The sequence below is a fragment of the Staurois parvus genome, unplaced genomic scaffold (assembly GCF_062004578.1).
Source record: "Staurois parvus isolate SC_StPar_1 unplaced genomic scaffold, SC_StPar_1.0 ptg000034l, whole genome shotgun sequence".
NCBI lineage: Eukaryota > Metazoa > Chordata > Amphibia > Anura > Ranidae > Staurois > Staurois parvus.
In genome coordinates, this window is record NW_028317830.1 from 2,437,916 (window position 1) to 2,465,774 (window position 27,859).

General features: G+C 43.8%; 1 protein-coding gene and 1 long non-coding RNA gene across 2 annotated transcripts in view; both read right to left on the bottom strand.

The window, feature by feature from the left end:
• Window positions 1-10,268, bottom strand: part of LOC149470698 (uromodulin-like) — a 51,891-nt gene extending 41,623 nt beyond the window's left edge. The window contains 4 exon segments of the mRNA XM_089661548.1: window positions 1,709-1,740; window positions 1,742-1,896; window positions 7,135-7,312; window positions 10,092-10,268. Coding sequence (XP_089517674.1) covers window positions 1,709-1,740; window positions 1,742-1,896; window positions 7,135-7,312; window positions 10,092-10,268 — 542 coding nt within the window.
• A 6,923-nt stretch (window positions 10,269-17,191) lies between these two features.
• On the bottom strand, window positions 17,192-27,508 carry LOC149470699 (uncharacterized). The gene is made up of 3 exons (XR_016308288.1): window positions 27,388-27,508; window positions 17,848-17,877; window positions 17,192-17,766 (listed from the first exon to the last, which is right to left on the bottom strand). It is a non-coding gene; the product is annotated as an uncharacterized LOC149470699 (long non-coding RNA).
• Between the last annotated feature and the right edge of the window lie 351 nt (window positions 27,509-27,859).

Sequence of the window (27,859 nt, forward strand, 5' to 3'; positions counted from 1 at the left end):
TGCCTGTCGCCCCGCCTGGGGGCCCGATGCCTGTCGCCCCTCCTGGGGGCCCGGTGCCTGTCGCCCCGCCCGGGGGCCCGGTGCCTGTCGCCCCGCCCGGGGGCCCGGTGCCTGTCGCCCCGCCCGGGGGCCCGGTGCCTGTCGCCCCGCCCGGGGGCCCGGTGCCTGCTGCTTCGCCTGGTAATCCGATGTGCCTCTGCCCGGAGTCCTGCCCGATGTGCCTCGCCCGGAGTCCTGCCCGATGTGCCTCTGCCCGGAGTCCTGCCCGATGTGCCTCTGCCCGGAGTCCTGCCCGATGTGCCTCTGCCCGGAGTCCTGCCCGATGTGCCTCTGCCCGGAGTCCTGCCCGATGTGCCTCTGCCCGGAGTCCTGCCCGATGTGCCTCTGCCAGGTGTGCCTCTGCCCGGAGTCCTGCCCGATGTGCCTCTGCTCGATGTGCCTCTGCCCGGAGTCCAGCCCGGTGTGCCGCTGCCCGGAGTCCTGCCCGGTGTGCCAGTCTTTGATATCCCGCCAGTTGCCAGACCCGGGCGGTGGAACATTTTGCCCAGCTAGGACTGTTTGGAGCGTCCTGAGGCCGCTCCTTGAGGGGGGGTACTGTTAGGAATGGACTGGCCAGCAATTGTGGGACTCACCTGCCTTTTGATCTGCAGTACCAGGGCTGGCCAGCGGGTGCTCCCAGCAATCAGAGACTCAACCTTTCAGCCAGCTAACACCTGGAACTGATGATACTGGTGTATTTAAGGGATGGCCAGACTTGCAGACTCTGCCTTGGTGTTGTGTTTGTCCTGGGCCCTGTATCTGTCCTGCATCCTGTTTCTGTTCCTTTGCTGACTTCTCCTGCTCTGATCCTGGCTTGTGACCCTGACCATCCCTCTGTCTGACCCTCTGTACTACGCTGCTTGCTACCTGTTCTGATCCCTGGCTTGTGACCCAGACCATCCCTCTGCCTGACCCTCTGTACCACGCTGCTTGCTACCTGCTGAACCTGGCCTGTGACCCCGACCATTCTCCGCTTGCTCCCCCTGTACCTACCTGCCCAATTGATATTGACCCGGCCTGCCTGACGACGCTTGCTTGTATATACTGTTATCTGTGGGTGGTTGGTTTGGTTTGTTTGCACTGTATTATGTTTAGTATTGCACTGCGTTTATGTTTGTACTGTTAGTGTTAATAAATTATATTGTTTATAACATATCTGAGGTCTGCGTTTCCCTGCTTCAGTCACACACCTCTGGTCACACCTGGGAGCCCTGACACTAACTATGGATGTAACATGTGAAATGTTACTGAAAGTGGACGTATCCTTTAAGGAAACAGGAGCTGCTATAGGCAGAAGATGCACAAGCTAGCGATAGTTCCTGGCCTAAGCATTGGACTGTGTGCTACACCAGTAGACTACAGCAGTACACAATGACTACCAGTAGCCACGGATGCAGACTGGCAAGATACATGGGCCTTCCAGAAGACAGCACTGGAAATGCTGAGAGGGTCATTGATTTCTATTGCTCTCACTCCAACTAACCGTTGTACTCCACCATGTTTTGGAATTCGCCAAAAAAACTCACTGAGATCTAGATTCAGATTCTGGCCATTTGAACCTTGAAAATTTGGTCTAAATGTAACCATCCAAATTTTGGGATTAACAATTGGACAAGTCAGTGGAGAAGACCTGTCAGAATGACTCCTATATATGTTGAGATGATAAAACCTACCGGTATATCCTAATATGTGTACAAATAAGAGAGGAATTCCCCCGAGCATTCAGAGTCCAGGATCCCGCAGCTGGATCTTTTATCAGTCGGGAACTTGGGATAACGTAATCATTGAGGAAACCAAAGAAGATGTTGAAGTAATAAAACGTATAATAAGAAGTGTTTTCAAATGTGATTATGTTTCCTAAAATAAAAGAAGGTAAAGCAATATATAGATTAGAAACAAGGCTGATAAATGCATTTTGTTATCAAACGTTTATTAGTGTAATATTCCAACAACATATTTCATTCGGGGGTGGGGTGGGGGGGCATGTTGAGTTCATGTAGCCTGGTATGGTTCAGGAGGTGGGGGTGCATACATGCCCCCCAGGGGCGGACTGACAACTCATGGGGCCCCTGGGCAATAGGGGATCATGGGGCCCCTGTGTCCTTGCCCAAACTCAAAAAAGCCTATGAAAAAGGTACCAGGGGCATCTCATGGGGCCCCCTACTGACCCCGGGCCTGGGTTTCGAAATGGTCAGTCCGCCCCTGGTGCCCCCTATCTTTCCTGATCAGTCAGACTGTGTGCTCAGATTAGGACCTGGCGGTTGCAACATTTTTTTCTTTTTTTGTGTGTGTGGGGTTCCCCGTTAATATTCATACCAGATCTGAAGAGTAACTATTATTATTATTATTATACAGTATTTATAAAGCGCCGATAGTTGGCTCAGCGCTGTACATTACAGAGGGGGAGAGAACATGTGACAGAACAATACCAATACAATGCAAAACATGAGGAGATTGAGGGCCCTGCTCTTTGGAGCTTACAATCTAGGAGGGGGGGGATGGTGGCACAGGAGGAGATAGCTGTGGGGGATGGAGTGGTAGGAAGAGTGGAGGAGATCGGTCAAGTTAGCAGGGGGTAGGGTAGGCTTCCCTGAAGAGTAATGGGAGAGATTCAGAAGGGTGGGTCAGGCTGGAGGAACCTGACAGGTCAGGAAGGAGGGATCTGGAATGAGGGAAACAGAGGCATCAGAATCAGGGTAGACACAAAGAGAAGACAACCTCCTGCGCTCAAGAGAAGTGTACTGGCCCAAGTATAAACAGATCACTGAGTAGATGACTTCAATCCAGTCCTGACACCGGCTTTGCTGCCCACCAACAGGTCAGGTAAACCCAGAAAGATAATAGCAATAGACAAGGAAAATTGTAAAAGAAACAGATGTATCCTCACAAGCAACATCAGAATCATTGCACATCAGTCCACAGTATACATGGAGCATCCTGGTCCCTTGAACTAGTCCCAAGTGAGGACAGGTGATCCAAAAGACTGATGCATTTTAAAAGGGATCCCCTCTTGCTCAGAGCCACTGAGGAAGAGGGGATCGCCCCTCGAAATGCATCGGCTTTTTGGATTGCCTATTCTCTCTTGTGACTAGTTCAGGGGACCAGGATGTTCCATGTATACTGTGGATTGATGTGCAATGATTCTGATGTTGCTTGTGAGTACATCTGTTTCTTTTACAATAATAAAGGTATTGCTGAGGAAATTGCTAGGTTGGTGCACCCTCTGTTCCTTGTCTTTTGCAGCAGAATCAGGGAAACAGGTGCAAGCAGAAGGAAACAGGTACAGGCGGCTGGGTCCGGGTAACAGGTAGAGGACCAAGATCACCAGTATAAAGGTTGCAGGGTCAGGAATAGGGATGGTCTACATGCTCGAGTTGAACCTAGTTCAACTCAAACATGGGCCGTTCGTGTTTTCGGCGAACACATGAATGGTATTGGCAATCAGAGGGCTGTTCGCCCACCATGCCCCACAATGCACTGCGCCCTAATGGTGCATTGTGATTGGTCAAAGCGATGCACCTGACCACATGTTAGGTGCAATGCTTTGACCAATCACAGCACGTGATGACGTGACAAGGGAGTGGGGTCAACCCTGCCCCCTTGTGATGTCATGACAGTATTTAAGAACGCATTAGGAACGCAGCTGTCAGATGGAAGGAGCCAGCGTGGCAAGCGGAGAGTTTTTTTTCTTTTTCTTTTTTCGGGTAGTGATGGCCGCCGACATCATGATCGATGTTGGATGTACTGCGGGGGACATTTTTTTTTATTTTTATTTTTAATAAAGGACTTGTCAAAGACTGTCTCCTGTCTTTTTTACACTACACTTTTTTTTGTGAAAGGGTAGCAGTACCATGTACTGCATACACATTCAGAAGGGGGGGGCAGGATCTGGGGCCCCCTTATTAAAGGGGGCTTCCAGATTCCGGTAAGCCTCCCACCCACAGACCCTCACAACCACAGCCCAGGGTTGTGTGGAAGAGGCCCTTGTCCATATCAATGTGGGGACAAGGCGCTTTGGGGGGATCCCCCTGCCCCAAGGCACCCCCCCATGTTGAGGACATGTGGCCTGGTATGGGTCGAGAGGGGGTGCTCGACCCATACCCATGGCACCCCCCCCATGTTGAGGACATGTGGCCTGGTATGGGTCGAGGGGGGGGCAGGATCTGGGGCCCCCTTATTAAGGGGGGCTTCCAGATTCCGGTAAGCCTCCCACCCACAGACCCTCACAACCACAGCCCAGGGTTGTGGGGAAGAGGCCCTTGTCCATATCAATGTGGGGACAAGGCGCTTTGGGGGGATCCCCCTGCCCCAAGGCACCCCCCCATGTTGAGGACATGTGGCCTGGTATGGGTCGAGGGGGGGTGCTCGACCCATACCCATGGCACCCCCCCCATGTTGAGGACATGTGGCCTGGTATGGGTCGAGGGGGGGGCAGGATCTGGGGCCCCCTTATTAAAGGGGGCTTCCAGATTCTGGTAAGCCTCCCACCCACAGACCCCCACAACCACAGCCCAGGGTTGTGTGGAAGAGGCCCTTGTCCATATCAATGTGGGGACAAGGTGCTTTGGGGGGATCCCCCTGCCCCAAGGCACCCTCCCATGTTGAGGACATGTGGCCTGGTATGGGTCGAGGGGGAGGGGTACTCGCTCATCCCCCCTTTTCCTGACCTCCCAGGCTGTATGCTCGGATAAGGGTCTGGTATGGATAGGAGGGGGGACCCACATGCTATTTAAAAAAAATCTAATTGTCAGGCAATGTCGACAATTCTTTTGACATTCAAAATATATATAAAGTGCAGAGCTGTGATATATATAAATAAATTATAGTCAATTCATAAAGTGATCCGTGCACAATATACAAAGCGCTATTTAGTGCAATATGTGCATTAGGTGAATAAATAAATAAATGTCCATATAAATCCTTCTGATTTCAATAGAAAGATAATTCAGCAAAAATGGTCCTCAAATTAAGACACGATGTATCCTTGTGACCAAAGTGCAGATATGCGTATATCCCTAAAGGTAATCCACCACCTCTGATTGGCTGTGCACTCACCAGACCATTGATGTACACAAGCATTGGTTACAATCTGTCACATCTGGGTGCAGAAGTAGAAAAGCATCTTAATGCAGGCCATAGATGGGTCGAAAATCGGCCGATTTTCGGATCGTTAGTGGGCTATTTGTTCGGCCGTTTTTCGGTATTTTGGCCGTTTTTTTAAATCGGTAAAGTTGGTAAAAAATCGGCCGATTTTGCCGATCGGCCGATTTTCGCGGCAATAATGGTCAAATCGGCCGATTTTTTACCGATAAAAAATCTGTGCATGAGCAGTGACCTGCAAGAGGAAGACAAAAAGAAGAAAAAGAAGAAGAGGAAGAAGAAGAGGATGATGATGATGAAGAAGAAGAGGATGATGATGAAGAAGAAGAGGACGATGATGATGAAGAAGAAGAGGATGATGATGATGAAGAAAAAGAAGAAGAAGAAGAGGATGATGATGAAGAAGAGGATGATGATGAAGAAGAGGATGATGATGATGAAGCAGAAGAGGATGATGAAGATGAAGAGGAAATAGAAGAAGAAGAAGAAGAAGAGGATGATAAAGAAGAAGAAGAGGATGATGATGAAGAAGAAGTAGAAGAAGAAGAAGAAGGATGATGATGATGAAGAGGATGATGATGAAGAAGTAGAAGAAGAAGAGGATGATGATGAAGTAGAAGAAGAAGAAGAAGAGGATGATGATGAAGAAGAAGAAGTAGAAGAAGAAGAAGAAGAAGAAGAAGAAGAGGATGATGATGATGATGATGAAGAAAAAGAAGAAGAAGAAGAGGAGGATGATTATGAAGAAGAAGAAGATGAGGATGATGATGAAGAAGAAGAAGAGGATGATGATGAAGAAGAAGAAGAAGAGGATGATGATGATGAAGAAGAAGAAGAAGAAGGATGATGATGAAGAAGAAGAGGATGATGATGAAGAAGGAGAAGAAGAAGAAGAAGGATGAAAAATAAGAGGAATTCCAGTCCGGCAAAAAGTGTCCCTGCAGAGAGCTCTGCTATTTCTTTGACAGTTCTTTGACAGTTCCTTGACATTTACAGAGGTTGCAACAATGTATCTATTTGTGTCCAAATAAAACCATCTGTATCCTAAATGGATACAAATAGATACATTGTTGCAACCTCTGTAAATGTCAAGGAACTGTCAAAGAAATAGCAGAGCTCTCTGCAGGGACACTTTTTGCCGGCTGTAGACGGGATGAAAATCGGCCAATTTTTTTTTACCATTGGTGGTAACGTCGGCCGCTTGAACGACCGATTTTTCATTTTTTAAAAGAAAAATCGGCCGTTTTTTTCCCCGTCTATGGCCTGCATAAGGGTTAATCATCCAGCATCCTCTCAGTACCGGTGGTGCGTCTCTTTAATCTGAGGAATATAGCTCAACCACAGGAGCCAAAGGGACTAATATAATGTAGTATTTATTGCTTGAATATTAGTATACATATATAAAAAGCAATCTACGTGGAGTAGAATATAAATCAGGTACTAAAATGGCCACCGCTCCTTGCCTAGGAGATGACGGCGTGACGTCAGCAATGATGGCTCCACCCAACACGTTTTGTGCGACAGCACGTCCTCAGGGGTATGCCCAACAATGAATGGGCATACCCCTGAGGACCTAGCAATGATCAGGGTGATCGATGCCTGATGATGGTGACCCACAGCCACGAAGACCCGCTGTGCCTGACAAATTTCGTCCACCACTACTTCTGTCACCATTACAGAATGCTTGCCAGCTTTTGTATGTAAACAAGACTTCAGGGATCCAGATTTTATGCCCATAACTGTTTTAAGTCAATGGCATCATTCAGGATTCCTGATGGCTTGTTCTCAAACAGAACAAATCCGGAAAGGAACGGTCATTTGGCCACAGTATTGATACCACTGATCAATGTCAGAAAAATCTGCCCATGTTGTTTATCTATTTGTTTTTCTGTGGACAGGTATAGCTTAGGTGGATTTTATGCTTGACCCAAACCTAAAGCTCATTGTTACAATCGATGGCAATTGTGCATTATAGACATTAAGAAATGAACTTACCAGTAGGATCAGTGAGATTAAAGGTGCATTTTTTAGCATCTAAAATCAGTAAATATGTTAAGGAAGTTGCAACATCGAACACTTGAGTATATGTGCCAGTGACATTTACGTTGACGCTCAGGATGGGCACAGATGAATTTAGAGGTTTAGACAACAGGTATTGCAATGTGTGATAAAACTGCCAAAAGTAAAAGAGAAAGAAAATATATTATTTAAATCAACTACATAAAATGTATAAAGGGAAAAATGTGTTTGTGGGTACAAATCCTCAACTATTATTCACCAAAACACACATTAACCTTCTCTATACACCAAGCCGTGGCAACCTTAGTACATCAAGGGCTAGCTTTGAGTTATGATAACTGGTGACTTGTCCTACAAGTGGTCAATGTGGAAGTGCCTCTTGGTTATCCTAGATCTCAGTGCTAGACTTCAGTGCTCCACATACTTACCTGGGAACCACCAAGGAGCTCTGGGTTGGTCATCCCAGTAGTCTGGATATTGTGTAATATAGATAAGACCTAAATCCCACAATGCAGCACCATGGGACTCTCACAGAACTTTGAGGGATTGAGAAAACATTGAGGTGATATAGATAAGAACATACTGATTCCCCAGACTCCTCTTTCATGGTTTAAGAGAAAAAAAAAATTCAGGAAAGACATATATTGGTTCAAGTGACAATAGACCATGTATTTATTCACTTTATTTTCCTGTGTGAAGCCTTGCATCCTTTAAAAACGTATTCACCATTCATATTTGACAAGGTGCTCATTTCCATTATAGCCCCTGATGTTTTTTTAGAATGCCCTGATGTTTTTTAGAATGTTTTTTAGATCCCAATGGATAAGGCCTAGTGTAATCATTTCATGAAGTTGGCAGGTCACTGCTCCTTGCAACACTTCCCCACATTATTATTATTATACAGGATTTATGGCACCAACAGTTTGCTCGGCACTTTACAATATAAAGGGAGACAATACAGCAATGATACAGTTCAATACAAGAGGGTTAGGAGGGCCCTGATCCTGAGAGCTTACAATCTAATAGGGAGGGACTGTGGGTACAAAAGTTAATAACTATGGGTGATGGACTGATTGGAGAAATAGAATATTTGGTTATTAGCTGAAGGTGGGATAGGCTTTCCTGAAGAGAGACATTTTCAGGGATCGACTAAAAGTGGATAGAGTAGGCGATAGCTGGACAAATATGGGTTAAGAGTTCCAGAGGATGGGAGAAGCTCTGGAGAAGTCCTGGAGAGGAGGAGACAAGGAAGCTAGAGAGCAGGAGGTCTTGGGAGAAGCAGAGAGGACGGTTTGGGTGATATTTGGAGACAAGATTGGTGATGCAGCTTGGGGAGAAGTTGTAAATAGCTTTATATGTTATTGTTAATGTTTAGAATTTTATTCTTTGGGCAATGGGATGCCAGAAGAGGGACTGGCGGAGAGGGGACTGGAAGACACAGATCACATGACTTCTTCAAGGCTTGAAAATATAAAAGCATTGCGGTAGTCCTATGATTAGAGATGAGCGAATTATTCAACAATTCGATTCGGCTGATTCGCCGAATTTGCGGGAGAAATTCGATTCGATGCGAATTTATTCGCTGCGAATTTAACTTATTAAAAGGGTTTCTAGGCTTCAGAGAGCCTTTATATTAGTGCAGAACACTGTACCTTTAATTTAAATGCCCTTGGAGTCTGCTGGGGAAGAGAAATAATACTGTCAGTCAGTATGACATGCAGATGAGTGCCGTCCATCTTAGAATCACCGCACACTTCACTCATTTGGGCAGTCACGGGGCAAGATGAAGAAGAAGAAGAAGAAGAATGAAAAGAAGAAGAAGAAGAATGAAAAGAAGAATGAAAAGAAGAAGAAGAAGAATGAAAAGAAGAATGAAAAGGAGAAGAAGAAGAAGAATGAAAAGAAGAAGAAGAAGAATGAAAAGAAGAATGAGAAGAAGAATGAAAAGAAGAATGAAAAGAAGAATGAGAAGAATGAAAAGAAGAATGAAAAGAAGAAGAAGAAGAATGAAAAGAAGAATGAGAAGAAGAATGAAAAGAAGAATGAGAAGAATGAAAAGAAGAATGAAGAAGAAGAAGAATGAAAAGAAGAAGAAGAAGAATGAAAAGAAGAATGAAAAGAAGAAGAGGAATGAAAAGAAGAAGAAGAAGAATGAAAAGAAGAATGAAAAGAAGAAGAAGAAGAATGAAAAGAAGAAGAAGAATGAAAAGAAGAAGAATGAAAAGAAGAATGAGAAGAATGAAAAGAAGAATGAAAAGAAGAAGAAGAAGAATGAAAAGAAGAATGAAAAGAAGAAGAAGAAGAATGAAAAGAAGAAGAAGAATGAAAAGAAGAAGAAGAAGAAGAAGAAGGAGAATGAAAAGAAGAAGAGGAGGAATGAAAAGAAGAAGAATGAAAAGAAGAAAAAGAAGAAGAATGAAAAGAAGAATGAAAAGAAGAAGAAGAAGAAGAAGAATGAAAAGAAGAAGAAGAAGAATGAAAAGAAGAATGAGAAGAATGAAAAGAAGAATGAAAAGAAGAAGAAGAAGAATGAAAAGAAGAATGAAAAGAAGAAGGAGAAGAATGAAAAGAAGAAGAAGAATGAAAAGAAGAAGAAGAAGAATGAAAAGAAGAAGAAGAATGAAAAGAAGAAGAATTCCAGTACAGCAAAAAGTGTATCTGCAGAGAGCTCCGCTATTTCTGACAGTTCTCTGACAGTTCCTTCACATTTACAGCGGTTGAAACATTGTATCTATTTGTTTCCGAATAAAAACATCTGTATCCTAAATGGAAACAAATAGATACAATGTTTCAACCGCTGTAAATGAACTGTCAGAACTGTCAGAGAACTGTCAGCCATTTTTTTTGATATACATAAATAGATCCCAAAGTGTTCAACATGTTTTTTCCTTCCAAATACTGCATGTTTCATAGTCTTCTAATAGGAATCTCACCTTATAGTAATCAATGTAATATATATCAATCAACTGTCCATAAGTAAAAGATGAAATTTCATTAAAAGTATTGGTAGCACTCCATGTAGGACACCAAAATGAGCCCCAGAGATAATACACCTGTGGAGACAAATAAGATTTATTTTTATATTTCAGGTACTTATGTAGCATCGTCATTTTACACAGTGCTTTATAGATATATCGTACATTCACATCAGTCCCTCACATTCATACACACACATACTAGGGCCATTTTAGACAGGATCCAATTAACCTACCAGCACGTCTTTGGGTATAGGAGGAAACCCACACAGGCACAGGGTGAACATGCACACTCTAGGCAAGTAGTACTATGGTTTGGTTTCAAACCTACAACCCTAGTGCTGCTAGGTGGAAGTGCTAGCCTCTGTGCTGCTCAGCTATGGAGCAGAGATACGTAGACGACATATATCTTTATACAGAAGGCACTTACCTGGGGCTTTTTTTCCTTCAGCAATGTATAAACCTCAGACAGGAGCTGAGTGTCATTGTAATCCGCCATAGAACCAGCTGTGAAAACTAAAATAAGGGACTCAGCGGGGGAAATCTCCAGAGCCCTCTTCAGCCCATAGAGGGAGGACTGATTGCAGCTTGCCAGATGGGTATAGTAAATAGTATAAGAAACTGAGTCATCAGAGATGTTTTTTGTCATGCCTTGCAAGAAAACACTCGCGTTAGTGGTGAATGTTTCATTTGTTGCTGAAAAAATGAAATATTTAATTGAATGAGAAAATGTAATGTTTAAAATGAACATCTAAACATCAATAGCAGCCTGAAAAACCATAAGAGGTCAAAACCACCCATCAAAGTCTTCATGTCCTAGGCTTAGCAGATGATTGATTGATTGATTGATTGATTGATTGATTGATTGATATCAGTTTTCCTCAGAAATATATCAGCTCAGCTCATGAAGACCAGTCATATCTGGTTTTCAGACTAGACCACCTCTGCATAGATATCACTAGAGATTGAATTGATATAGACTTCAAGATATCACTGAGAGATTTAATTGAATTCCGGTGAGCTTTGTATATTTCCTCCAGATCTGTGCAGTAATCCAGTGTGTAGCCTCCTATAATAAAGACCGCTCACTGCTGCTCCCTTTCCTTGTGCAGGGGGACTGGTCTTGTCTCTGCCCCCTTCTGTAGTATACTACAGGCATCCTGAAGTGGGTGGGGCCTGCTGGGCCCCTCCCACAGCTCTTCTTTCTGCACATGCTATGATGATATTCCAGTTCTTTTTCAAGGTAATATCTGGCTACCTTTAAAGTGCAATTAGACTTCTTTATATTGTGGGGTCTATTCATTTGGTAAGCAGTTGGCAGTGCTGAGATAAGGTCATCTAGAGCCCAGGGCTAACATGCCAAACTGTGCCCCCCCCCCCAACCAAGATGTATGAGCATTATGTGTCAGCAAAAATCCCCCCACAAAAAAACTAAGCACTGATCTTCATGCTTACCCCCTAAGAATCAATTCCCCATCCTGCCAGTACAAATCTGTCCCTCTGCTGAAATCCCGACTCCCAGCACAAATGTTTGCCCAACCATCTCCCAAATGCCCCCCCCCCATTCCAAATTTTCACCCCCTAGCACAAATCCCCTAGCCCTAACATTTCCTCTCCTAGTACAATCTCTATGCAGAAAGAGTTTCCAAACAGAAGAACCAAAAGACAGATTGCAGATGGACACTCTGTGAAATGCATCTGGATTGCCACCTTGGATGTACTCTCTACAGATAGAGATGGGAATAAACTCCTCAAGAATGACACATTGCTATAAAAATAAAATAAAGTAAAAAAACAACTGAAGTACTGATTTTGATTGGCCTACAGACATGTAGTATGAAGTGAAATTTTCGAACTTGTAACTACAGATAAGTCTACAATAAGTCCTACCAATACTGTAGGTACAGTGAATATCTCCTAAACTTGCACTGCTGAGGAGGTATTCACACAACATGCAGCCGGTGATGTCACCTTCAGAGACTTGCCCTGGAGCCGAGGGCTCCCACGTGCGCATGCGCAGGAGTGACGTCATCGTGGCCCCGGCCGTTCATACAGCCAGAGCCCATGAACCCAAAAGGAAGACCGGGTGAAGTTGGCAGCACTGGGGAGCTTTGACAGCGCTGTGCTGGAGGTCTCCATGTACAGGTAAGTCTATCATAATGTGCTAGTACCAGGGGCAGACTGACAACTCATGGGGCCCCCAGACGATAGGGAATCATGGGGCCCCTGTGTCCTTGCCCAAACTCCAAAAATCCTATGAAAAAGGTACCGGGGCATCTCATGGGGCCCCCTACTGACCCCAGGCCCTCAGGCAGTGCCCAAGTTCCCAAATGGTCAGTCCACCTCTGGCTAGCACGCAGTGCATACTAATTATGACTTTAACTTGCAGGGCGCCCATTATTTTGTATTTTTCTGGTGGTTTACTACTGCTTTAAGGGAAGCCCGATATATCTGAACTGTGCAATGAGTTATGTGCTAGAAAATAAGAAACGAAAAAGGGGTGCACAAGCATTGCGCATTACCTCAATAAAAACTTTAATCGTACAAAATAGCCGATGTATACTCACAAACAACAAATGTAAACAGCCATATCATGACTAACAATGGTCCATGGTCTGAAAAGGTGCATGAGACCAGGGGCTGACTGACCATTTGAAAACTCGGGCACTGCCCGAGGGCCTGGGGTCAGTAGGGGGCCCCATGAGATGCCCCTGGTACCTTTTTCATAGGCTTTTTTTGAGTTTGGGCAAGGACACAGGGGCCCCATGATCCCCTATTGCCCGGGGGCCCCATGAGTTGTCAGTCCACCCCTGCACGAGTCCCACATGTGAAAAGGACACTTAGGTATCGCTGGAGCGATCTCCTCTTCATCAGAGCCTCAGCCTTATCAAAGGCTCTGATGAAGAGGAGATTACTTCTCGAAACGCGTCAGCCAGGAGATTTATTATTCCTTTCTTTTTGGTATGATTTATGTATGACACGGGTTCCTTGACTACACTGCAATTGTTATTATACATTTTAATCAAACCTCTTACATTACAAATGACTTGTGTGGCGATGTTAAATGCTGTATTCGGTGGGATTCCCCTTTAAGTACTGATTTTTATATTTACCTGAGAAGTCCAGGGCCACTGTAGTATATTGTCGTGTGACGCAGGGAAATCTGGCCGATAAAGTATTCAGAGCTTTGTCCAAGTATGATGAAAAACCCCGATACATCATTGCTACATCTATCAATACAGTAAGAGGGATCCCCTCTGCAACACAAAGCGCTCAGTTATAACAATATTGTATAAAACACATTCAGGATCTCTGGTAACATTATAGTAAATTCTCTTGGTCTATTTTGGTGATGGGTTTGGAAGAGGTACGAAGGGTGTTCAAGTGAAACCGGGACTGCTAATAAAAAAAAAATTCATTTCAAGGAGTGGAAACTGCATTTATTTTTCAGCATGCTCCCCTCCTACATTTACATATTTATCCCAGCATTTAACCTCCCTAGCAGTCTGATGATGTCCATATTTCTGTGCCCAAAGCGGTAAATGTTTTTTGCATGGAAATGTGTTTTTTTTTATTGTAGGCCTGTAATTCTTAGGAATAACTCACTGAAATCTGTCCGAACAAGAGTCTAGTAAGCACCCCGGGAAGGATAAAACTTGAAACACAAAATCATAAATTATAATTTAATAAATAATCATAAAAAATAATAATATAATAATAAATTTATCTCAATAATGTAATCAAACCAAAAACACTGAAATGTGAAATAGAGCGCCAAGTTCGCCCATCGCTGAGCTCAGTCGCAGAATCGTTTTCAGTGTCTGATGAGGAATTTCCCCCACCAATCATTATCACTCAATTCTGCAAGTGGTTCTGATTTACTATCGCTGTTCTCTAGCCGGTCTAAAACCGCGTCTGACCTAAAGGGACGCTTTTTGGACGCCATGGACGTTTCTCAGTTTCCAGGCAGAAAGAACAGTAAAAATGCCGGCAGGGTGCCGGACAAAGCACTCGGGACAAAATGTATGTGAAATGGATTGATACAGGAATGTTATACGATGTGATTTTAGTGGATTTAGTGAATGTCACTTTTTAAAATTTTCAAATTTCCCGCCGGTTCTGTCCCCCGGATGTCCCGACGCTCGCAGGGACCGGAACCCAGATGCCGCCGTCGGCCGGAGGAGATCGTCAGGGACTCTGCAGGGGGGACATCGCGGGAGCGCAGGACAAGGTAAGTGATCGAGGGATCCCAGAGCAATGCTGCAGTGTATTCCCGAGTGTAGTTCGGGGTTACCGCTTCTGGCACTGATACTTAACCCCGAGCTACACTCAGGAATACCGCCAGGGGGGTTAACTAATGCCTGGAAAACTTTGGCATAGAAAGATTTGTCAGTATGCCTGAACCATCCTAGGACAGTCGGCTTCACTTCCTCATCAGTGCTGAAATGCTGACCTCCAAGGAACTCTTTTAGTGGTCCAGGTTATGCATCGCTTATCCAGGATCACACTCTGAATGTTCACAGGGATGACTGCTGTGTGCTGGGAACACCATGGCTGGGATCATCACTGACAGACGTATTATTATTATAATTATTATTATTATACAGTATTTATATAGCGCCAAAGGGTTTGCTGTACAGTAGCAAGGGGGACAGAACATGAGACAAGACAGTAACAATACAATACATGAGGGATGTGAGGGCCCTGCTCTTTCCAGCTTACAATCTAGGAGGGTAGAGGTACAGGAAGAAGTGGCTGTGAGGGATGGAGTGGTAGGAGGAGTGGAGGAGATCGGTTGTTAGGTGAGGGTGGGGTAGGCTTCCCTGAAGAGATGGGTTTTCAGGGTGCGCCTGAAGGTGAGGAGTGTAGGTGACAGTCTGATGGATTGGGGTAGTGAGTTCCAGAGGATGGGGGAAGTCCTGGAGAAGTCCTGCAGTCGGGCGTGGGAGGAGGAGACCAGGGAGCTAGAGAGTAGGAGGTCTTGTGAGGAGCGAAGATTACAGGTAGGGGGGTATTTGGGTATCAGGTCGGTGAGGTAGTTTGGGGCAGCGTTGTGAATGGCTTTGTATGTCAGTGTTAGTAGGTTGAATTTGATGCGTTGGGCAATCGGGAGCCAGTGGAGTGAATGACAGAGGGGGGGTGGAGGATACAGAGCAGTTGGCAAGGTGGATGAGTCTGGCCACTGAGTTCAGGATAGACTGAAGCGGGGATAGTCTGTGATCAGGGAGGCCGGTGAGGAGGGAGTTGCAGTAGTCCAGACGTGAGATAATAAGGGAGTGTACAAGTTGTTTAGTAGTGTCTGGGGTTAGGAACGAATGTATTTTGGAGATGTTGTGGAGGTGGAGCCTGCATGAGTTTGCCATGGGGTTGGAATTACAGTCTAGAGTGACACCTAGGACTTTGGCTTGTGGGGTGGGACTGATGGTATGACCATCCTTGAGATGTTTACACCATTCAAATGTCTTCCTGGGGCTGAGCGTCTCATTACCGTACTGTGCTTGACGTGTTTTGTAGGTTTTACACCTTCGTTCACAAGAAACGTCATCAACACGCGCTGTTCCATATACACTAACACTGTTGTCTGCCATCTTGATTACCGGTCTCTAGACTGGTGCATGTGCGCCCCCTATCAGTAATAGGACACACTTGCCACTTACTGCTACCTGTAGTACCACCAGGCCAGCATCCCTGTTTATACCTGGAAAATTCAAGTCCCGGTTTGACTTGAACGCCCCTCGTATGTTGTTGGACCTGTAAGGCGAGTGAAGATGGCAATGACATGCTCTTTGTTCTGTTTCGACTGTTCAGCTGTTGGTAAGATCTGACAATTTCTGCACTAAACAATTTTCCATTGGATGAGTGTACCTTTCAAGGGGTGGTTCAGGTCAAGGGGGTTGATCTAATAACATAATAGTGACTGTTGAGTTAGCACAGCAATTGTGACGTGTCTGGTCACATAGTTTACTAAAAAAGACAAAGCTGTATTTACTTTGAGTGCACAAGGGAAATTTAAAGAAGAATTGCAGCCTAAATCTAACTGGTCGTAAATGATCCCTCCCCCCCATGCTGACAAGATACAATTTCATTTCTGCGCTAAGGCATGGCACCAGTTGGGGCGTTTCTCTTTGAATTCCAGGCACCTCCAGCTTATAACCAAATTCACAGACTTCTAAAATGCACTTGGCCTTGCGTTCACCTCAGGCTTAAGACATCGACTCAGTAAAGGTTTCTTTATGGCAACTCGACCATGCAGCTCATTTTTGTTCAAGTATCATCATTTTGCAATCCTTTCAAAAAAAAAAAAAACACACCGTCTTTTTCCATAGCAGCTTGTATTTCTCCTCAAGTTACCTGTGGGGTGTTTCTTCGTATCCTGAACAGGGGTGGACTGACAACTCATGGGGCCCCCGGACAATAATGGATCATGGGGCCCCTGTTTCCTTGCTCAAACTCAAAAAAGCCTATGAAAAAGGTACCAGGGGCATCTCATGGGGCCCCTACTGACCCCGGGCCCTCGGGCAGTGCCCAAGTTTCCAAATGGTCAGTCCGCCCCTGATCCTGAACAATTTCATCTGTCTGGGGATTTTTACCAAAAAATTATTGGATTATCAAAGTGAACACAACATCACCTTATCCTCTAAGCTAAATGAGCATTCACTTTGCAATGTGTACATTCTCTATTCCTTTCATATATCAGCCCCAGAGATAGTATAAGAATAAGAACAGAAGTCTGTTAATAGAGGCAGCTGGATAAAGGATTTGATACATAAAATCCTGGAAATGTAATATATTCAGATAACAGCGCCATTCAGATGGCAACCCCAGTGATAGGTTCCCATGAGATCGCCTCCTCTCAAAGCCTAAGATGGTTTATTTGTGCAACAGATAGTTGGTTTTATTTAGGTGGATCAAATCAATATGTTGACTTATTTGTTGTGTAACCGGAAATCCAAATGGATTTTTTTTTTGCTTTTTTTCACCCAAAAGAATTTAAATACTGTAAAGCAGGCATGTCCAAAGTCCGGCCTGCGGGCCATTTACGGCCCGGGGGTTGGTTTAATACGGCCCTCCAACAGCCCTCCCTGCTCTGTGTAATGTGGCCCTCCCACGGCCCTCCCTTCTATGGCAGACAGTCTTCTGCTTGAGAGCAGAGGGCAGTGCGCATGCCTGACTGCGGCGCGTTCTCCCTGGTCTGTGTAAATGCGGCTGTCGCACAGCCCTCCCTTCTGTGGCAGACCGTCTTCTGCTTGAGAGCAGTGCGCATGCGTGACTGTGCCGCGCTGGGAGCGACAGAGGGCGGTGACGTCAGGGCCGGGCTTCCAGCGTGAAGTGTGTTTCTCTTCCCCTCCCGGCTGCCGAGCAGAGACTTCAGCTCCAGCTACCTTTTTCACCCTTCACATTAGTGCAGGTAAGTTTTTTTAAAATTTATTTTCAATACATTGTGAAAACTCAGCTGTCAGTTGATCTTAATGTTATGAAATGAAAAGTATGTCGTTTGCAATTAACTTGGCATAAAATAATTTATTTGCATTTAATTGTAATGGTTCAAAGAATGTTCGGAAAAATGTTCGGCCCTCCACCATGTTCACTTCATCCAATCTGGCCCTCTTTGGAAAAAGTTTGGACACCCCTGCTGTAAAGCAATGGGAAGATCATTTCTTGTTATTTGTCTGAATGAGTTGTTGTGTCAGCCAGTCCTGACTTGGCGACTTACCTCTCTGTGTGCAATTGTAGCCTTGAGTACCTGAAGAAAAGGAAATTATTATATGAGATGCCATCATGACTGCAAAGTATTCTTCTCTACAATGTCAGTGAATTAATGTCAAAGGGGCAACAACCTCAACTATTCTGTCTACTTATAGTCAATCCCCCCCCCCCCACACACACACAAACACTGAAAAAACACAAGGCTTTGTAATAATTGAAACAAAATAATAATAATATCAATAACAATATTATATATATACAGTGTATATATATATATATATATATATATACACAGTATATATGTGTATATATATATATATATATATATTCTTCAATTAATGGTGTTTTTACAGATAAATCCCAGCATGCTTCGGTGCATGAGCTCTCTTCATCAGGGCTATAGACTTGATAAAAAAAACAATACTGAATATAGAGCTGTAAAGAGTTTTTAAAACGTATTTTTCTTGCATTTATTGGACTCTATTGGATTTTTTTTGGCAAAAATTACTAAGAAATCAATGTTTATTATAAAACAGAAATAGATTAGTGTTGGCGACTCATTAACAATTGTACATAAAAAACGTAAATAATGGTACAAACAAATATGAAATAAACAGTGCCTAATAGTGCAAAAAAATATATTTCATGTCATCAAAAAGTCTTTCAGTGCTCAGTCAGCCCAATGGCTGAACATTCTTGTACTTCCACGGACAAATAGTGTTCCACACCAAAATGCAGTCAGTGCCCCTCTACCTGAAATTGGATGGCCGCTCCCTCAAGCTGTGGACCTATACTGTATAACTACACAGGTCTATCAAGGATGATCATTATCTCCAGCAAAACGTTTCTGTTATACAGTTTTGAAAATAAATAATCTTTCTTCATAAATTTAGGTCAAAATGTATTCTGCTACATATCTATGGTAAAAATAACAAAGATAAGTGTGTATCAGTCTGTGTGAAAGTCATACAATCTATGGGATACTGTATATATATGTCTGAAAATGGATCAATCCTAATGTACTGACGGCCAATCTCTTGAGACCCTAAAACACCAGGACAGTACAAAAATCCCCCAAATGTCAGGACAGTACAACCCCCCCCCCCCCAAATGTCAGGACAGAACAAATACCCCGATCCAAATGTCAGGACAGTACAAAAATCCCCCAAATGTCAGGACAGTACAAATCCCCCCCCCCAAATGTCAGAACAGTACAAATCCCCCCCAAATGTCAAGACAGTACAAATCCCCCCCCCCCCAAATGTCAGGACAGAACAAATCCCCCCCCCCCCAATTGTCAGGACAGTACAAATACCCTCCAAATGTCAGGACAGTACAAATCCCCCCCAAATGTCAGAACAGTACAAATCCCCCCCAAATGTCGAGACAGTACAAATCCCCCCCTCCCCCCAAATGTCAGGACAGTACAAATCCCCCCCCAAATGTCAGAACAGAACAAATCCCCCCCCCCAATTGTCAGGACAGTACAAATACCCCCCAAATGTCAGGACAGTACAAATGCCAGGATAATACAAATCCCCCCAATTGTCAGGACAGTACAAATCCCCCCAAATGTAAGGACAATACAAATACCCCAAATGTCAAGACAATACAGATGCCCCCCAAATGTCAGGACAGTACACCCCCCCCCCCCACATGTCAGGACATTACAAATACCTGCAAAATGTCAGGACAGTACAAATCCCCCCAAATGTCAGGACAGTACAAAATCCCCCCAAATGTCAGGACAGTACAACCCTCCCAAATGTCAGGATGGTACAAATCCCCCCCAAATGTCAGGAGAGTACAAATCCCCCCAAATGTCAGGATGGTATAAATCCCCCCCAAAATGTCAGGACAGTACACATCCCCCCAAATGTCAGGACAATACAAATCCCCCCAAATGTCAGGACGGTACAAATCCCCCACAAAAGGGGGGGTAATAAATAATAATAAAGAAAACTATACTCCAGATGGTACAGAGTACCTTCCCTGCTTCACAAATTCGATCCTAATGTCTCGGATTCGTGTTGGAGATGTCACCAGGAGATAGGGACACTCTTACATGTATGGTGGGACTGCTCTTTGCTACAACCCTTCTGGAGAAAAGTTCAAACCATAATCACACAAGTGACCACGGACGCTCTGGACCTCTCTCCCGCACAATTCCTGCTCCACCACTCCTCACTCCCTTTTAAGACGTATCGTAAATCGTTGGCCCTGTATATGGTGAACGCTGCAAAACAGTGTATCCCAGTTCATTGGCGCTCCACACATGTCCCTACTATTCCAGAATGGTTTACCAGGATCAACAAAATTGAGGAAATGGAGGAACTGATTTCTGTGGTGCAGGTGTTGCAGCAAGATCTGTCCCCAGTGAAGATCTGCCCCCCTTCACACAACTGAGCATGTGCCAGTTTCAGGCATTAGCAGACGATCGGCGATCTCACTCTGTCACACTGTTAACCCCTTTTATGCTGGATTGCAATTACACTAACCGCTGAATCCCATCCCTGAGATCACTGCCAATGACGATCCTACCGCAACATGTCGCCAAGCTGCGGGGGGTTGTGACATGGCGAGTACACTCACATGTGGGGGGATCAGTGACATGGGGGGGCCATAACATGTTTTGGTGGTGCAGTTACACATGGGGGCCAGTCACATGGGGGTGGGGATTTGCGTCAAGTGAGGCAGATGTTCACGGGGGACTGAGGGGTGTGTGTGTGTGTTTGCGCCAAGGGGGGGGCGATCTGCATGTGAGGTTGCTGCTTGGGGGGGAGGGGTTGCTTGCGTTAATGGGGGGCAGATCTTCAAGGGGTACTTATCCTGGGGTGGGTAATGACAAGGGGGGCAGATCTTCACGAGGTACCGATCTTGGGGGGGGGGGTAATGACAAGAGGGGCAGATCTTCACGGGGTACTGATCTTGGGGGGGGGAATGACAAGGGGTGCAGATCCTCACAGGGGACTGATCTTTCTGGGGGGGAATGACAAGGGGGGGCAGATCTTCACGGGGGACTGATCTTGCTGGGGGGGAATGACAAGGGGGGCAAATCTTCACGGGGGACTGATCTTGGGGAGCGGAATGACAAGGGGGGCAGATCTTCACGGGGGACTGATCTTGCTGGGGGGGAATGACAAGGGGGGCAGATCTTCATGGGGGACTGATCTTGGGGAGTGGAATGACAAGGGGGGCAGATCTTCACGGGGGACAGATCTTGCTGCAACAGGAGAGATTCAGGAAAACATGGGGATGTTGGAGTCACTTCAAAACCACCTCTACCCACCATGCAACACTACATGACCAATCTAGACCCCCTGACTGACTGGTCATACATAATGATGTTTCAGAGAATGCCCAGTTCATTAAGGAGATTTTAGATTTACAATTAAATGGGTTGAAAACTTGTTGCATAACGGGCATCAGAGTTTTTGACCCATATCTGGCTCTATTGATCCATTTAACCGCACTTATCTGTCCTTCCGTTGCTTCATATTTGGAGGAGGGAGGGGGAGAAGGGAAAGGGAAGGAAAGAGGAAAGAGAAGTAAAGGAATCATTTCCCCCCCCCCCTCCACATCCCCCCCCCCCCCTCCAATTACACCACTTCACATTCCTTTCTCTACCTCTTCTATCCTCTCAGACTTATCTTTATTCTTCCTTTAGTAAATTCTCACATCATCCACATTGCCTCAACAGAATATAGCAGTTCCTTCCTTACAGACGCAAATACTTCCAGGTATCACACATTGTCTAATCCGGATACACAACACAGAACACACAACCTCTTCAAAGCTACCGTTACCCAACACTTCGTACCCCCTCATCATAAAAGCTCATTATTACATGGGTCAGTTCCCTTTACTATCTACATTACCTCGTCTAGTATACTCTTCGTATCTGCAGATATATAATATACACCTGACCTTACTGCATTGTTACGCTATGATTGCATTGTAATCTACATGTCTGACCCGTCTGCGATACGGGACGCCGTTTATGGTGTCTATTCTCGGACTGCGATCCGTAGTTGTATTTGCTTTGCTATGCCTTATTCTTTAATAAAATATTTTTGGAGAAAAAAAAAAATAAAGAAAAAAAACATTTTTGCTTGCACGTGATTGGATGACGGAAGTCAGAAAAGCACCTTCTCATTTACTAAGCTCAGGGGTAACTGCAATTGCAGAATTCACAGTCTAATTGCCTTCAGTAAATCAATATCTCCGAGTCCAGCATAGTAATTGCAAGTTTTTCCACATTTCTTAAATATTTTGCTGTTGGGGAATTTCATTTTTTTTGTATTTTAGTCTCCGAAAGAAGAACCCAAAGTCCTGCTCTGTCATATACATACATGAAGACAATATATTCCAATATGGTACCGCGCTCCAATAAATCATACAACATAAATGAATACTGTGAAAAACTAATATATATACCACAAATCATCAAAATTAAAATCCATTCAATAGTGCTAAATATAAAAAAGTATATATGTGAACAAAAAAATTCCTTTCTGTAATGTAGTGTCAATCTCCCAAATGGGTACAGTATATAATATACCACAAGATATTCTTCCTCTGTAATCAATTAAATGATAGTGTTCAAACAAATCTGCACCATGGATCTGTGGAAACAGTATGAGTCTCTGATTCCTCAGCACAGCCGTTTGATCAGATCATCCTCAGCTGGCTGTTTGGCTTTCTCCTCCATAGACAGGACATGAAAGAAAGGAAAAGATACATAGTGCCTTATCCGAGGTAAGAGGTTCTTTAATGTGCGCTGATGTTACACTCACATTTAAAAAGATACAATTGCTCTTTGTATATATATAAATGTTTTCCAGACCACGATGAGGTCTGCCTTGCAGGTGTGTCTGCCCACAGTGTGTATACTCGCCGTTCCTCTGTGTGGATGCGTGGGGAGGGGCGGTGACGTCATCACGCATCCACACAGAGGAACGGCTCCCGTTTTTTAATAATTTAATTGGATTTTATCCTTGCAACAAGTGTGTGATTTGCACATGCAATGGACATAGAAAAAGGAGAGTTGACAGCTTCATGTCCTCAGTCACTGGTAGAAATTACAAAATTGATAATTTTATAACCTGCAATAGCAGATATGTGGTTTATTTGCTTCAATGCCCATGCAAGAAGCAGTATATAGGCCGCACAACACGACGCCTAAGGGATCGTTTACGTGAACACGTTTATAACATAAAACGTGGATACAAGGAACATTCCCTTTCCAATCATTATCGCAGGTGTCACCATAGAGATCCATCATCTTTAACGTTTACGGGAGTTGAAGTTGTACAATCCAATTGGAGAGGGATAAATAAAAAACGGGCTGTATCACAGATGGAGTCAAGATGGATCTTTGAAATTGGATCTATGCATCCCAAAGGACTCAACGTTGAAATGGATATAAATTGTTTTATAGATAATAGTTAAATATTTATCCATTTTAGTCGATATTTATCCCTTTTTATCATATCTCCATTTTTCGGCCAAATAGGTTTTACAAACGTCCTATAATTTGTCTTTAGACCATTGCGAATTCTAATTTTTATTCTAATTTTTAATCTACATACATTTTTATTGTCTTATGGATTCTCTGGATCTTCATATTCTGCGTATTTTTATGAGTATTTTATTTTTCATATATATTGTCAAAGTGAGAAGAACATAATGCACATGTTTTTTATATTATTTAACATACGTTTTTGTGTCACCTTTTCAATCAAAGATTACCTTTATTTATATTTATATACGTTTAAGGTGGGTTGCGGCAAGTATTTTAGGTAAATACCACATATATAAAGGGGGCTTTGCAATCAGCATTTTTACTGATAATCCCAATAATATGGGCATATAGAGGGCGTTTATCATATAATTACGCGATTGCTATTATTTATACATGGCATCGTTATCATTTATGCGTAAGTTGTCATAATATTTGCATATGACCGACCTGGGATAATATATCCAGGTGCCCATACATGTTACCCTGGTTACGAGAAGTGACGATATTTCACTCTATATCATTTGTTCCCCCTTTTTTTTTTCCTTTTTTTCCTGGTTTTCTTGCTTGGTGGTGACACAATCATATTTGGCCTCCGGTAAAATGGCGCCCGCACATGCGCGATCGAAACGGTGGATTCAGCGCTCACGCATTCCCCGTATATCACTATCGCGCATGCGCGCACTCCAACAAAATGGCGCATGTTTGAAGACGTAAGTCTATTACAAAATGGCGCACGTTTATTGAACGAGCGCGGTTTTTTTGTCTATATATATGCGTTATTAAACGTCCTGTGCCCAGAGCATACCCCCTATGAGTAAGTGCGGTTGCACGAAACGCGTCAGGGAGGAACTGCGGCACAGTGGAACTGCGGCACAGTGACGTTTATCACCGCCGGCACCATTGGGGTCCCGGCGGCCAACTTTATTGTCTGGTCAGTATTGTTTTTATTATACCCTGTTGCTGGATGAAATAAACGCACGCATGCTTAAGCGGTATCACGCTATTCTGGCCTCCTTGTTTCTTTCTGGGGCTCTTTGGTGAGCTGCCAACTACCTGCAGAGTAAAGAGCTATAGGGGACAGAGCCATGCATGACAGCTGAGGGTCTACATCGTAAAGCTTCACCAGACCTTGCCTTTGATGAGTCTTGGAACCATACCTTGAGAGGGGTTATCTCTTACATGCGCATATTGGTTGTGCATCTGGTGAGTGCACAATCTTTTACCAGTTTTGGATATCACCATACATCACTTTTTGGCTATCACCGTGTGTCAACAGGGATCCATCTGATCTTTCACCTCACCCTACTCACTGGGAGATTGTGAACTATACATCTGTATGTTATTTGAGACTATAAGGGGCAGTATAATAACTATACCCTGCCTGCGTTTTGCAGGGATACACTCTTGTATTTTTATATCTTGCATTTTTTATATCTTGCATGTTTTAATATATAAGCGCTGCACCTTCTTTTATATGTGAGTTTCTGGAGGTTTTTTTGGTACCTTTTGTGTTCAGCAGCTTTGTTATCTTTAGCGCTCACTTATACCTATTTTTACAGCATATATTTAGCACTATTGAATGGATTTTAATTTTGATGATTTGTGGTATATATATTAGTTTTTCACAGTATTCATTTATGTTGTATGATTTATTGGAGCGCGGTAGCATATTGGAATATATTGTCAACTGATTCACACCTAGTGAGGGTGAGTGAGGAACCTGCGATCTAATATAATATATAACACATCATTTTACACTTCATCACATCTTATATAGAGACGAAAGTAAGCACCTCTTTAGTGGCTCATAAGTAAAAATATTTGTTAAAGCATACATGAAGACATATACATACATGAAGACATATACATACATGAAGACATACACAGCGAGCCATTTGGACTGAAAACCAAGTGAAACTGTGAGCATTATTTTCATTTTCTTCCATGCAGTTTGTCCAGTATATCGAATTTTACACAACGGAGGGGCTCACAGCAGGAGGCAAGTTGTGTTTGATTCATTTTTGGCAAACTAAATGAAGTTTTTTTTCTTTTTAAATTTGAAATGTTGTTGTTGTCCCACTTAGAGACTTGAAATAAAAGACATGAATGCCAAGAAGATCTGCTTGTCTGTGTCAGGTTTACTGTAATAGGATACATTGGATGTAGGGTGGGTGACAAATGCAAACATAAGACTTCAATGGAAAAACCTCAACATTAGACTATATCTGGGGCACATTTTCAACAGATAGGGAACTTCCTAACTACTAATGAAGTAAAAGAAATAGTATATTTCAACGTGCAAATAAAGGAAGGTCTGGTAAATTGTCCCTATTATGTCTATGGAAGTCATCCATCACTTTGGGAGTAATAATGATCACAAAAAGCAGGAGGAGTCAGCAACTCCAAAATCCTCATGAAAGCTTTATTAGTGATACAGGAGTGACATAAAAGCATGCTGTGATCAAGGCTACTTGACAAAACGCGTCAGTGTGCTTTTATATCACTTCTATATCACTAATAAAGCTTTCATGAGGATTTTGGAGTTGCCGGCTCTTCCTGCTTTTTGTATCCTATGCCCAGTGTTTGGAGGGCTAAATCCAAAGAACAGAGGTATAGTGCTCAGGCAAACAATCCAGATCAGTCCACAACAGGTGCAGGCTCTGGCTCGCCACCGCACCAGGGGCGGACTGACCATTTGGAAACTCGGGCACTGCCCGAGGGCCCAGGGTCAGTAGGGGGCCCCCATGAGATGCCCCTGGTACCTTTTTCATAGGCTTTTTTGAGTTTGGGCAAGGACACAGGGGCCCCATGATCCCCTATTGCCCGGGGGCCCCATGAGTTGTCAGTCCGCCCCTGCACCGCACACGATGCAATAGGAAGAAGGGTCAGCCACACACTGGAGGATTGATGACTATAGTTTATATGTTTAATGGTCTACGTGACATGGGACCAATCCACGCTTTCTCCTCCGAAAGGTATGAAAACAACAAATGAGAAGTCAGGAACAAAAACAAGTAGGACGGACCACCAACTGTCCAATATGAATATGATCTGACACCATCAACGTCCACGTTGTTAGTTTCATCCTAACACACAGGATTTGGCACTGTTAGCATAAGAAAATATATTTTCTATAAAGCAAGGTTATTTTTTTTTAAACAGCTGCCTTGTTCCATCTGTTGAGGGACATGGGGACCAAGGCTTGCAGTTGTCTCCTTTTTGCACCAATTGAAAGGGCAGAAGATAGGATGTATGACCAAAAATCAGAAAAATAATGGAGCTGCCTTGTTCCATCTGTTGAGGGACATGGGGACCAAGGCTTGCAGTTGTCTCCTTTTTGCACCAATTGAAAGGGCAGAAGATAGGATGTATGAGCAAAAAAAATGGAGCTGTCTTGTTCCATCTGTTGAGGGACATGGGAACTAACGTTTGCAGATGTCTCCTTTTTGCACCAATTGAAAGGGCAGAAGATAGGATGTATGACCAAAAATCAGAAAAATAATGGAGCTGTCTTGTTCCATCTGTTGAGGGACATGGGAACTAACGCTTGCAGTTGTCTCCTTTTTGCACCAATTGAAAGGGCAGAAGATAGGATGTATGACTGAAAAAAAAAATGGAGCTGCCTTGTTCCATCTGTTGAGGGACATGGGAACTAACATTGGCAGTTGTCTCCTTTTTGCGCCAATTGAAAGGGCAGAAGATAGGATGTAAGACCAAAAAAATCAGAAAGAAATGGAGCTGCCTTGTTCCATCTGTTGAGGGACATGGGAACCAAAGCTTGCAGTTGTCTCCTTTTTGCAACAATTGAAAGGGCAGAAGATAGGATGTATTACCAAAAAATCAGAAAAAAAATGGAGCTGCCACCTTTTTGCTGTGAACCCTTCGTTGAATCATCACTGCCTGCATTTCCAGGATGTCTGGTTATTGGTGGTTTAGCAAAATCTACATGGAAACCTTTTTGAATATGTGTGGAAACTGTCAATCGTAGTCCGTATAAGTTGAGCTATTCTTGAATCTACTCACCAGCCATCCCATAGGGAGCACACAGCAGGACCAGGAGGAAGAGGAGAGACATCGTCCTTCTCATTGTGGAATCTCCTTTCTGGATGGATCCTTCATGAACAAATAAACTGCTCCCGACAACGATTTGTTCACAAATAAGATGCAATCGTTGCTGCTACTTTTTTTTAATGTTTACTATGGGGGGGAGGGGGCAGGGGGTGATTACCTTTTTTGACTTACTTACTAATACTTTACCTTACTTGCAACATACAAATATGACATTTATAATTCCCGAGGCATAATTGCACAATGTTCTTGAACACTCCTCAAGACCTCAGGCCACATAAGTACAATATTTTCAGTAATTCAGAAGCTTTGTCTTCATTGTTGGGAACCGTCACTGTGCTTTGAACTGAAGAATGGGCGGAGGGTCACAATTATTTTCCTTTTTATTTCCCAAATAGACATACAGAGCATGAACAGAAATTCAATA